Source organism: Pinus tabuliformis, chromosome 8, assembly GCF_031772625.1.
Source record: "Pinus tabuliformis cultivar Carrire ecotype Pingquan chromosome 8, CPIR1, whole genome shotgun sequence".
NCBI classification, from domain to species: Eukaryota; Viridiplantae; Streptophyta; class Pinopsida; order Pinales; family Pinaceae; genus Pinus; species Pinus tabuliformis.
Genome location: NC_142294.1, coordinates 539,190,232 through 539,204,278, shown reverse-complemented (window position 1 = coordinate 539,204,278; position 14,047 = coordinate 539,190,232). Strand labels below are relative to the sequence as shown.

The window sequence follows — 14,047 nt, the reverse complement described above, 5'->3', positions numbered from 1 at the left end:
TCTGAGAGCTCCAGGGGGCTTAGGGGTATATTGTGGAGCAATGAGCAACCATAGGGTGAGTGGTTTAACCTTCCCCTAGTGGTCTGCAATGTAACCTGGATGAGTGGTTCATCCTTCTTCTGCCAAAACACAATCAGAGGGTGAGTGGTTTAGCCTTCCCCTAGTGATTTGTTGTGTACAGGGTGAGTGGTTCAGCCTTCCCCTGGGATACCCCTGGTGACATGTAGGCAAGATACGCGGTTCATCCTTCTCCTGCTAAGACATCCTACCCATGCAGTCTAGGACTCATGGGAAGTACCTCTCATATGGCCAATGAGTAGGGAATGAGAATAGAAACCATAGTAGTACCGATAGACATATCATGTTACTACCATACTCCCTATGCTAGGATGATATTGGTCTGGGATCAATTGGAACTAACTTCGGGTTAGTAAGAGTGATATAACTCACTTCCTTTTGGAACTTATTTTGGATCAATAAGAATGGTATGATACACTCTCTTTATTTGGAACTAATTTCGAATCAATAAGAGTGTATGAGACAGTGTCTTTTATATGGGACTAACTTCAGGTCAGTAGAGTTCTCCCTAGTTGAGAGGAAGTGTTAAAATTGGCAACTAGGGCCAAACTCCATGTGGTTCATCTTGTTTATGGCCGCTGATATTTTGCTAGGATTGATCTGAAGATCATCTGATTCTGACATTATTCATGGAGATATAAATTTATTTGTGTTATGGGACAATTGGTCAAAGTCAGCCAACAACCAAATTGCCCCCACATGTGCTCAACGTTTTAGTATAAAAAGAGGTGGCTTGTTAGTCATTTGTACACACTCTTTTATGATCTCTTCCTCTCCACTTGTCTTTGGGTTTTGGTGGGAGGAGAGATCCTAAGAATCAACGTTGCCCTAATGGATAAGGCTCTACGCTATCTTAGGAGATGAGAAAACTCTATGTTGTCATGGAGGGCAGCCCTCAAGAAGCCTTAACGCTGCCCCATGGAGAAGCCCTAAACGCAATCACAATGATGCCCTAAACGCAGTGATGATTCTCAATAGCAAAACTCGTTGGAGGAGGATTCTCTTGTGCCCTAGCCGCAACAATAATGAGGAAGGAACAGCGTGGTCTGAGCTTGCTATTTTTCGGGGTCCAAGTTGCTGGGAGAGGGGCCAAGGTCCCTTGGAGGAAGGTCGAGACTACTGAGAGTATTGCAGATTGTTTTAAGGCCAGTATGAGGGTTATTTTGGTGCGTTGTAGGAGAGTTGCTATTAGCTGAGGTAGGCCACACGGCTAACCTCCCAAAACAAGGCTAAATTTGGGTTGTTAAGGGATGGCAATTGCCCAAAACAACAGCCCACAAAGGCGTACCTCCTGGCTTATGCCACAGCAAAGAGAGGGTTGTCAAGTCAGTTTATGAAGGGAAGTTGCATCATGCACTTGCCCTAACCAGGAAAGCAGTACTGCTAATCTAGCGTGGGTAGATTTGAGGGATGTCTTGAGCCCTTACCTTTTGTGGAGGAGCATCTCTCCTTGCCTAGTCCGCATTTTTTGGTGTGTTGTTCTAGGACTGTTGAGAGGAGTTTAGGGCTACAACAGTGTCCCCAAGTGCCCTAACCAGAACAATCAGGAACAACTAAGTGTCAAGCAGATTTGGAGCAGTGTTAGAGGTGCTTTGGGTCTAGAATATTGACTAGATTTGGATTAGATTTAGAGCAGCCTATGGGAGCCACGTGTTGGGTTAACATGGAGCGTTGAATACCTCAAAAAGGGGTGCAATATGATGTGATGCAACAGCATGGTGTTGTAAGGTGCATGGAGCAACATGTTTTAGAAGCAACAATTGGATGTTGCATTTGTGAGTAGTGTAGCGTAGTGCACAATGATGAGGTACAGCTCAGTGATGGTGCAACATGGTGCAACACAGTGACGATGTACATGGTATGATGTGTGCAGCATAGTAATGAAGTCCAGCGTGATGATTGGGTGCAACACAGTAAGGTACAGCACAAATAAGTACAACTAGGTGATGGAATCACCTATGTCCAAATCAGTTATCTCATGTGACATCTTCTTAGAGAAGATCTCTACTTTTATTTAGATAAGTCAAAATGTCGACTTCTGATGTATATGTACTATCTTTCTCTTTGCTTAACTATTGAAGAACATATAAGAAGAATTGATCAAGGGTTTCACCACATTGGGGTTTGTCCCTGGCTAGCGCCACATCTTGTGTCCTCTTCTCTCGGCTTGTCTTTTGCGATTTATGTTGATGTTCTATCTGCTTTTTACAATTATGCTAAATGTGATTGCTAATCTAGAATTGATATTGAGCTAATATGGAAAATTGCAGTAAATTTGCTATCAGCATTGAACATACCTAAAATTAACACCAAAAAAGTTTTATGTGTTGGATGCATGTAATTATATGCATCCCAAAAGAAATTGTTGAAAGAACAAGCTCAAATTCATAATACTCATAATACGAACACAAATTTCTCTTCTACTCGAGGATCTCAGTGTGCTTAATCCCCCAAATATCTAGACAAGCTATTAAATTGTGAAACTCATTCAGTCTTAAACAATTTGATCATTGCATCAGCACAACTATTACCATCTCAATATATGGACCTTCATAACACTTCACAGTGTGGTAATCATTATGCAGTGCTTCAATAAATTTGGATCAGGTTTCAATTATTATCCATGATCTATCCACTCTCTTGTAGGAACCCAAACAACTGTGTAGTGAGAGACATCTTCATCTGTCGCTAAAAGTTGCTAACTTCAACGTAATATTTGCGTGCACAAAACCTAAGTGCTTCAGCAGAGCTTTCGTGTCAAAATATGTCTAGGTTTACTTAGACCTTGAAGGGTTATGCCCACAAATATTGCAATGCCAAGGCTTACTTAGACCTTGAAGGGTTATGCCCACAAGGCAACATTGCACGTAACCGCCATAGCCTCATGTAATTTGCTGAGACATTACACAAATCAGTAAATACTCTTGCTTCAAGTCGCTTTTAGAGAACATGATCAATCATAGGTTTGACTAAATCTATATGATTATCACTACCAAAGATATCTTTTGTGTTGCAAAACACCACTGGGGATTGTTGTGAGATAGCATGGTTAAATTAACTCAAAATGTGTGGTCCCTGTATTTTGATGTCATCCACATATTCTAATAGTGCTAGCTTCGCATCCAGCTTGTGAATCGGGCTAATCAGTATTTACCGAGGACACAACCATGAATGACTAGCACACAATAGAATCCAGATAGTGATAGCAAAAAGTGCAGCAGATATATTGTTATATGTTACAAAGATTCATGACTTGCTCCCACTTGTGGAAGGATGCACTTCCTGAGTCCAAGTACCACACGCTCCCATCACTGTGATGGCCATGCATCTAATAAGAGTAAAGTCAAAGTTTGAACTTTGAAGCCAAAGATTCACATGTTACTCCTCCTGAGGTCTTCTTGCTTGTCGTCTTCTTTGGTATCATCCACAAGTCAAAAGGTGTAGGGCACTACCATGAATGACTAGCACGGAGTAGAATCCAAACGAACTGGTAGCAAAAAGTGCAGCAGGTATATTGTTGTATCTTGCGAAGATGTCTTAGTAAATATCAAATGTACAGAAGCATCTTGCAAAGATATATTGAATATTCAGAAAGTATTGAATTGTCGAACTATGCAAATAGATGAAAAAACGTAATAACTAAATATAACACAATTTTTATCCATATAAATGAATAAAAACAGTGGAGTGTTCCTCGAAAAAAGAACTCGGGTTGAACACGTACTTGTCAAACTAATATCACTAAACTGATCTGGTAAAACCACGAAACCTACAAGAGCATCCAATGAAGCCCAGAATTCAATTTTGAAATGATTCAATGGTTGATAAATTATAACGTTCTTAAATGAATCACTATATGCTTACTTGATAAAATGACTAAATGAATCTTTGTTTAATTAATATTCCCCCTGGAAATGCACTAAGTTCATCCATTATTTTATTGGAAACATTAGGGCTAATCTACTCCAATTGATGATGGGTAAAAGTTTCAAAAATGGTTAAAAAATTATATTGTTATTAATCTATTCAAACTAATAGAACAGAAATTAACAGTAATAAGATAACGAGCTTAATTTTTTTAAGCTGAGCTGATGGGAGGGGAAGTTTAATTCCAATCTCCATTCAGAACTAGCAAGCGCATTTGCAAATCCATTGCCCCTTGCCCCATCCAATCAAAGCACGTCAAACGCAATCAGCAATATACAAACCATCCTATACATTTTGACCACACAGGACGGGTTTGATACCAAGCTAATAAGTCGACTTGCACAAGAGCTAAAGAAAGATTTGCCCACGCTAAAAAATGAAATGTCCCTGATTAGAGCATTATTTCCACCCATACACGTTTCGATGTAAGCGAGTCAAGGAGAGGACATTGAGAAATTGTGAAGACTCTGTTCAAACAATATTAATTTATGTTGCATGAGTTTCTGGAACTAGGGAATGTTGGGAACTTGGGTACGGATGTCGGGAATGGCTAGAGGTTTCCCCAAAATTTACAAGAAATGGGAACTTGGGTATGGGTGTCAGGAACAGCTAGAGGTTTCCCCAAAATTTACAGGAAACAGCTAATCAGTGGCGGTAATGTTAGATTATAAAAAAATTAATTATATAATTCATATAATAATCAAATTTAATATTGAATCAAAATATTCAAATATTAAAATCAATTTATATATATAAATAATAAATATATAATCTCTCATATATAAATATATTCTTTGGGTGTCTCTCTCCCTTTTATATATAAAAAATATTAAAATGTCAAGTTCATTATGACACATGAAGAGTCTTTGAAACAATCTGGCTTAAAAATACAAAAGAACAATTTTACATGTGTCAAAATAATAATCAAATTTAATATTGAATCAAAATATTCAAATATTAAAATCAATTTATATATATAACTAGTAAATATATAATCTCTCTTATTATATATAATTATATTCTTTGGGTGTCTCTCTCCCTTTTATATATAAAAAGTATTAAAATGTCAAGTTCATTATGACACATGAAGAGTTTTTGAAACACTCTAGCTTAAAAATACAAAAGAACAATTTTACATATGTTTCTCTAGTTATTCTTAAGAAAAAAAGTAAAGCAACTCTAATGTTTAAGCATTGACTGCCACATACAATATGCACACACAATCTTCTGTGATATATATACATAAATAACAAAAGAAATACTCATCAGCATGACATCCCAGATATCGCCCTTACATCGACATCGAGGTGCCACACACTTCTTTAACCCATCAAAAGATTGCTCCAGTTTCTCAATTAAGGATATTGCTGTTAAGGATGTCTTTGGCCTTTGTTGCTGCGAAGGTTTCAACTTAGGCTCATGTTTTGTGGGCAGTTCAACATATTTCTCTATCGACTTTGTATTCCCCAACCCCAGGGGACACTGTTACTCCAAAAAAAAATAGTCTTCAAAGCTCCTGGAACTTTCCCGAACTCCCATTGCAGCTCCCACTGAAAAGGGAACGTTCCCATAAAATTCCAAAGCTCCCGGGAGCACATGAACCATTGGAACGGGTTTCCCAACTCTTAGGAGCGGTTCCCATGTAACAAAGATATTAATAAACACACTGAGATGACAGAATCAGACAAAACCTCTCAGACAAAACCAGCGGAGTGAGTGCAGCTATATATACAAGAAATATAGAGGATCGAATTCCACCTCAGTCACAAGCCCATATCATGCGAGCCAAAAGACTCGACTTGCAATTACCCACAGTTTAATGCAGAGAATCGCAAATCAAGAGAGCGAAAGTGTCAAGTTGGGATGTATTTGGAGTTTTATGCAAAACGGAAAGGAAACTGGATAGGCACAGCTTGAAGCAATTCAATGCAGTTGAGAACACAAAAGTAGACGAAATTGATTCAAGGAACTAAATGGTCATCAAAGTAAGTGTTGCCGTTCATGCATGACTAAGTGTCAAGTTACCTTTGGAATATAACCAAACAAAAAATCAAACACCGCAAAGAAAAATTGGAATATGAACCATGAAAAATATAAATATAAAAGTTGATTGACACAAAGCTAGAAGCAATTCCCTTATGAACCATGAAAAATATAAATATAAAAGTTGATTGACACAAAGCTAGAAGCAATTCAAGGGAAGGAAATTAATTGAAGGAACCCAATATTCATCAAAGAACCATCTTAACCCCGAATATATCAAGCGCTGAGAGGGATTCAATCTCTTGAAAAGCAAACCTATTTTTAATTTTTGAACGTGGAACTCCAGGAAATGATTGCACCTCAAAAGATTGGATCCCTCTCAGCGCTTGATAGATCCGGGGTTAAAATGGATCTAGGCTGGTTATATAATACTATATATTATCTACATTTGTATCTGTGTCTCTTTCTTATTCCCTCTGGATCTAGGCTGGTTATATAATACTATCTAATATCTATATTTGTATGTCTCTTTCTTATTCCCTCTCTATCTCACTCCCCAAAAATACACATTTTCTCGTTATATCTATCTCTCCCTATCTCTCTATCCCCATTTTCTCCCTCTCTCTCTTCACTCTCACTCTCTCTCCACCTTTCTCCCTATATGTATTTCTTCTTCCCTCCCTCTCTCTCCCCTCTCTCTCTTCCTTCCTCTCTCCCCCTTTCTCAACCACCTCCCTTTGTCTCTCACCCCATCTCTCTCTCCCCACTTCAACTTAGTCACCATCTCCCCCCTCCTTTTCTCTCTCTCTCTCCCCCCTTCAACTTAGTCACTATCTCCCTCCCTCTCCTCTCTCTCCCCTGCGTCTTTGTGTCTCCCTCTCTCTCTTCCCTGTCTCTCCTCTCTTTCTTTCCCCAAATTTTTCACTATCTTCCTCCCTCTCTCCATCTCTCTTTCCCCTCCCTCTTTGAATAAAAATATATTTATTCTCTCTACTCCATCTCCATGAACATGAAAGTTAATATCGTTTCCAATCCTTCTCTTGTCCATTTCTCTCCGTTCGGTCTCCATGACTACCATTAATATTGTTTCCTATCCTATTTTCAATTTCTCTCCAGTCACCAAGACTATGAATTTTGATTTGGCACGTTCAAGTACATTAAAATGATCTAAATTGCCGACACATGTCGGGCTATCTATATCTGAAAATTTTCAGAAACGAAAATACAAAATTTAGACAGCTTTACTAAGACCTACAGGGTATTAAAGGAGAAACAAATAAAAACATCAGATATTGGGGATCATTGATGAGACTTTTGCTCAAATTAAACATTTAATATAACATCAACGCAACCAACATCCATTCCTTGTTTAAAACTCACGAATCAATTTGCACGTTTAGCTATGTTCTCATTATAGAACACCAAGAAGAAAAATCAAAGGATTAAATGACAAACTAGAAAACTGTTAACTTGTCCTAAACACTAAAAGGCATTATTTAAACAGCAGAAGAAAGAAGACTCGTCTTCACAATACAACGCATGATTATTGTGAAAGAGACGGTTGCCTTTAGTGTTAAAGTAGAAATAAATTAAATTATAAAAATACATCACATTAAAAACCGCATTACAACCACAATTTCAACATATCTACATTTAGATTGGATTTTGGAAGTATCTGCATAATCCTCTTGGAAGATTAAATCAGCTTGTCAACAAAGCATTAGCTTACTTGCTTTGTTACTGAGTGACCTCAACTCAAGGAAATTCTCTGTAGTGTTGCATCTTTTTGATAATTCCCATAAATCCTAGAACCGATCTCAAAGAGAGTATAGTTATCAGATGGTCTCTCCCTTATAACATCCTTTTGACATTATTGTAGTGATTCTTCTCTAAAGCTTGCAGCATGGTTTGCTTTGATCACACTGTAACTTAAACCATACAACCATGGATAAACAGAATCATTTCGATTTTCTAACATCACCAAAATGACCTTTCCACTTCTTAGCATGAGGCCAATTATCATTAAAGGAAATTAATGATAGCAGGCAAAATTACACTTAATGTACATCATACTCCCATGGCAACATTAACTGTAAAATACAAATGCTGTATGGCCAGATATACTACCCAGTCCGTATTGCCCATGAATAAGAAATGGAAAACACATCAGTTTCAAATGCTGCTAGAGCCTTAATAATCTCACTTCCAAACTAACAAAATAAGATTGGCCCAGCAGTTTCAAAAATGTATGGGTGAAGTAAAAGAGAATGATAACTGGATGTGATAAGAAATCACGCATTGATTGATAAGTGACTGACTGCTCTGGCAAATATCTAACAATACAAAGAAAGCTTTCTCAAGAATTTTTTTGTCTTACAGCTTTCACAAATACATGATAGAAGGATCTTATTTGTAGAAACAGGATTACAACCAAAAATCTTTCTATCAGCAGAAGATAAGTTTAAGATCAGAAGATAAGTTAAGATGTCTGCATGGCTTCAGTATGATAGTTTTCCAGCTCCTTGTCAAGTTCTGCGGCAGACTTATCTGGGAACTGGTTTCTTCCACGGCCACGACGTCCTCCTCTTCCCCGGCCATTGAAACGCCGACCACGCCGACGATTCCAGTTACTGGCAACAAACATTGTCAGATGAGTGCTACAGTAGCAAATTTCATATAACCCCCCCCCCCCAGTCACACTCCTGGGAAAAAAACTAAATATAAATCAATTATTGATAAAAGAATATTCAATGTTGACCCTAAAATATGCTTTGGTCATGTAAAATTATAATAAAAAATCATTTTTGTTTAGCAACTTACCCATTGCCACCCCTTTGCTCCAATGAAGCATCTGCTGCTGCTCGTGTAAATCCTGGTCTGCATGAAACAAACATGTCAAACAAATATGAACTAGCATATCTGAAAATGCAATGAAATCATCAACAGATATACAAATCAGGGAAAGAACTGCATTCTTTTTTTTTTAAATGTGTTTACAACATGTCAAACTCAGACAACTTATAATCCAGGACTACAGCCTGCCAAGGTTTGAACCTAGACCACAGCCCAACAGACATGACTCAAACCAACCTTTAGAACGTATCTTGCTCATTTCACAACTACCAAATTTTGCCACAAATTTACAGTTGTAAGTAGAGCTTCTTCATAAGTCTAGTGATATGAGGCATATATAAGTATTCTTGCTAAATTAGCAAGAAATCTGACCCTGTTCAGATATTAATTAAAAGGAGCAGACAGAGAAGTGAGACAGCTCATAAAGTAACATGCCAAGTAAGTTTGGAAACCAACAGAAGTAGAGACGGAAAGGGGGCAAATCAAGAATTTAGCATGATTACAGACTTTCATTGGACATAGAATTTTATGGCACCAGTGTAGTTGTTTAGGATAAGTGTAGTCAAACCCTCAGTTGATTAGAAGACTTCGAGAAGGCCTACATCTAAATAGCATTTAAGAATGTCAAATCCTCAATCCATGCCAATGTTACCTAAATGTGGACGGGAAAATATACAACAGAGCAAAGTATAACCAAATTTACCTGACACAGATAAGTTTTCATATAGCATATCGAGCCACTACAACATTTTGCAATTCTGACAGAAGCTATATATGAGGAATGAGAACAAAAACTAGAACAAAAAAAGGGGCATTATAGTGAGGAAATTAATGCATACGTCATTACAACTGTCCTCCTTCCTCTTCCAGCAGATGCTCCAGTAACATTAACACGAGCAGACAAGGGCAAGCTTAAACCTGTCCCAACAAGTTCTATCTTCATCGGTTTACCATCAAGCTGCACATTGTTGTAGCGCTTCACAGCAGCAACTGCATCAAGTTTCTTTACAAAAACTACCTCGGCTGTACCCTGTCAAAAGGTTAAAAACCAGATTAGATAACATGGGAGTCTAGCCACTAGTAGCTACTGCCAAAAAAAACAGTTTTTAATAGTGTAATTTACTTCCTTGCATACTAGATAAGTTTGGTTTGTACACCAGAATTCTATTGTGTATATATCCTAGATTGCACAAACTGAGTGAGTGCCTTTTCTGCCTTTCCTTTGATGGGAAAGAGCACTGTGAAGTCTGCATTTATATCAACCACTACAAAGTCATTCTCCACTGAGAGAGGGCTCCATGCTTGTGTCAGAAGAGTCGGAACCAGAGAGGTTCTGTTGTCCCCAATGGGAGATACATCAGGCTAACTAAAATTATAAATCAATTGACCAAATAAGATGTACCTATTCGTGAAATAAGTTGATGTGTGCTGTTATGTGAAAAACTGAAACAATAGTAGTTGGCACTTTAGTGTCAAGTGCAAAAGGGAAGTAATAAGGAACAGTAGGCAACAGCAACCCTTTCATAACTAAGTAATGCAACTTTAGTGGAAAAAAGACTAAGTAGAGACATTTAATAAAAAATCCAGCCTTCAGAATCATACTTCATCCCAAATTGATATCACATTAGTACAAATAGCATACCTTCAATAAAATTGATATTTCAAAGCTAACAATCAAACATACTACAGGCATTCAAAACACATGAAGTTTACAGTATTGCCTTGATAGACAATGCAGTACTGCATTAAAAGACAAGCATGTTATTACCTAGCTTTAACAATATAAACAGTAAAAACAAATACATACATTTGATCGACCACTTCTATCGTAATGAAGAGCACAGCTCTTGAGATCACCAACTTCTGAGAAAAGCTCCTGGGAAAAGAAAAAAACATTATTAACAACTTCGGATTATTGCATCGATATTAAAAACACTTGAAGATCAAATGCTCCCTGTGCCTACTAGTTTTGACACCTTAGAGATTGGAGAATAACAAAAGAAAATGAAAATCAAGCCCCTAGATGTTTTCTATAAGACATTGTACAATATAAATTGATCCCTTTAAAAGACCAGATTGTCATCAATTAAAAGGGTGTAGAAATCATACTACAAAATCACTGGAACAAAAAAAACCCTCAAAGGTCATTCAGCTAAGATATCCATTGCAGAATGTACACTCTAATAATAGAAGCACCGCGGTGATGTAAAACAAAGTTTAAAAACTTCATTAAGTTAAAAATACAACGAAACATTATTTCAAACATACCTTTATGTCTTGATTGGATACTCCAGAATCCAAATTTGAAACGTACAATTTGGTGCCAGTCTCGAGTCCTACAGGCATGCCTATAGCTGCCATGCTATCCTCAAACATGTCATTCTGCCATAAGACACCCTTGGCACGGCTGAATGACTGCTTTAACAGCCCACAAATAACAAGTTGTCCCACAAAGCAGAAACTGTTAGAAGTTGGGGCAAAAGGATTTCAATCATGAAATGCACAGACGAAACTTAGTGTAAGCCAATCTAAAAAGTAAGGAGAGGCCTACACAAAATTCCATTAAAGAAAAAGGAATAAAGTACATGGGCAGAATTCTAAATTCCACTCAAAGAAATAATGTACAACTGCATACTATAATGCTCAGACTGAATTTTATTTGAGGAGAAATGCAATGTGTAACTGTAGTAATCGTGTACAAAATCAAACTATACAAAAAGGGCATACTCGATAACTAAAGAGCATCATGCACAAGACAGAACTCTACTCTAAGAAATACAATGCAAAAAAATTTGTAGTGCATGAACAGAACTCTACTTTAGGATAAACATAATGCAAAAAATAGCTAATGACATGCTATAAAGGTGAAAAGACCGATGGAGGCACCCATGCTTACGCATCCCAAATTTGCAGTTACAAATACCTCCTTCCAAAACGTGTAACAGAGTAAAAGTGTCAACCATACTGGCCCTTCATCAGAAGAATCTACTACTCCAACTCCTAACAGGTTGTAACATCAACCGAATTGCTCAATTGGGAAGAAAGGAAACGATCCAAGCCCGTGGCACATCTACTGGAGACAGATCAGAGAAGCGATTTTTTTCTTTCCATCCACTCTAAAACCTGAACCCTGCATGAAAGCAAAGATCCGAATGGAATGATTTGGAAGGTTTCCAATGAGGGTTTATTTGATTGATGAAAAGGGGTGGTACTCGCCAGGTAACCAGCATTCTGAAGCATAATTACCGCGACTTTACGTTCTCCTGTATCATCCATACTAATCAACTCAATCCCTGTGCATCAAAACTGCAGTGTGATTCCACGGTTCCTGAAAGGGGTTTATTGAAAGGGTATGCGGTTGCCATCGCCGATCAGCAGTACCAAATCGGATCAAACTACCATGTTCTTTTATCTTACGTCCATCACAATAAAGTTGCAAATTCATAAACTTTTAAAATTGTCTAGAAAAAAAAAAATACCCCGGGATTGACATCACTTCAACACATACCACAAGCTTCTTTCAACTTACGTGCCAGATCTGGGGTAACTAGTCCAACAAAACTGTCCGGAGCTCGCACCGGTTCTCATCCCTTTCATAGAGATGCCATTTAGTTAACAAAGATCACAGGGAGATAAGCCTTACTGGAAAGCTTAATATTCCTCCGTCCACACCAGTGAACCAAGACACCATCAGCAAGTCTCATAAGCTCAAAATATTCCAGATATTCCAGGGTTTCCAATAAGGGTTTGAAAAAAAACCCAGGATTTTGGCAGGGAGTTGCCAAAAAAGCCAGTGGTCACAGGTTCTACTCTCGTGGATTCACAGTTGCAACATAGGATTCAGTCGCTCCCTAGAAGAGCTCGATGTCGAGCTCACCATCGCTATTTCTTTGTTTCTTTTTTTTCCTATACAATGAAAAGAACCAAACTATTTAATACCCGAGATTTTCGAACATTACAAAAATGGGTATCCGTTAGCTTGCCTTGGCGATAGAATAGGGCGAAGGCCGGGCATTGGAATTGACCCTAAGCTGTTGACCTCGGCTGCCGCGACCAACACCATCACCTCCTCTGCTTCCTCGTCCTCCTCTGCCTCTGCCTCTGCCTCTGCCTCCTCCTCTGCCTCCTCTGCCTCTTCCGCCACTCGACTGCTTATTGTTCCTTATGAGATCGTCTAGTGACATGTCTAGAGAATTCGCCATGCAGAATCGAACCTCCGACCTGTTTTAAACGGAAAGAACTGAACCCAACGCACCAATCCCTGTATGTGACCTGCTGAAAAATCCCTGAAACCCGAAAAAGATGATCGAGATGAAACCTTCCCCCTCCTTTCGAAACCGCTGAAGAAGATGTTTGTGAGGAAACCCTCACTCTTTTCGGAACCCTCTAAGAGGATGATTGAGATGAAACACTACCCTTTCTTTTCCAAACCCTAGATGGCTGCGAAAGTGTTGCACATGGACATATATAACGATCGGCGAAGCGGAGCAAGATGGAATGAAGGATCGAGGCTCCCGCGCCGATAAATTGGACAAGAATACCAGGGGCGAGATTGACGAAACAGAGAAATCGCATGAATAAATCCTTCCAACGAGGGATGAGATTGGCAATCCAGAAACCTTTAGGTTGCCAAATGGTGTGTGATCATTGAATTAGCACAGTAATCCTCTAACTGATTCATTACTAAATAAACCAGTCAGGTGCTTTTATAATATAAAATCTCACGACTTAAGGGCGAGATTCCTATTCAATATTAAAGAATTACCACTTTTTCGGGATGAGGACTTGAACTCTTAATAAATATTAAAATTAAATAAAAATTTAGAGAATGTGAATATTTGACTTTTCTTTAGGATCATATCATGTGAGGCGTGACTTTAGTTTTTTTAATTTTTGGGGGCCTCCGTTTAAGAGAAAAACACTTTATAATTATAAGGACAATTTTAGGAAATTATAAATAGAACTATGGAAGTTGCCAAGTAATAATTCTCTCATCGAAGGTTGGAAATAAATAAGAGGTGAACAAATTTAGTTCGGTGTATAGATTTTTGGAAATAGTTAAGAGGTGAACAAATTTAGTTTTGTGTATGGGATATAAATTTTTGATAATAGAGAGAAGGGATTTTTATTTTTTTATGGTGAGAAAATCTATCATAATTTATGTTAAACCAGCAATGAGGATAAAGATTTCTGATTGTTATTCGCG

At 38.0% G+C, this 14,047-nt stretch overlaps 1 protein-coding gene across 1 annotated transcript; it reads right to left on the bottom strand.

Moving 5' to 3' along the window:
* Positions 1 to 8,079: 8,079 nt before the first annotated feature.
* LOC149236537 (THO complex subunit 4B-like) lies at positions 8,080 to 13,505 on the bottom strand. The gene is made up of 6 exons (XM_089372420.1): positions 12,825 to 13,505; positions 11,110 to 11,256; positions 10,649 to 10,717; positions 9,681 to 9,871; positions 8,809 to 8,865; positions 8,080 to 8,618 (listed from the first exon to the last, which is right to left on the bottom strand). The coding sequence occupies exons 1-6, from the start codon at positions 13,041 to 13,043 to the stop codon at positions 8,468 to 8,470; spliced, it is 834 nt and encodes a 277-aa protein (XP_089228546.1). The 5' UTR covers positions 13,044 to 13,505; the 3' UTR covers positions 8,080 to 8,467.
* Positions 13,506 to 14,047: the final 542 nt, after the last annotated feature.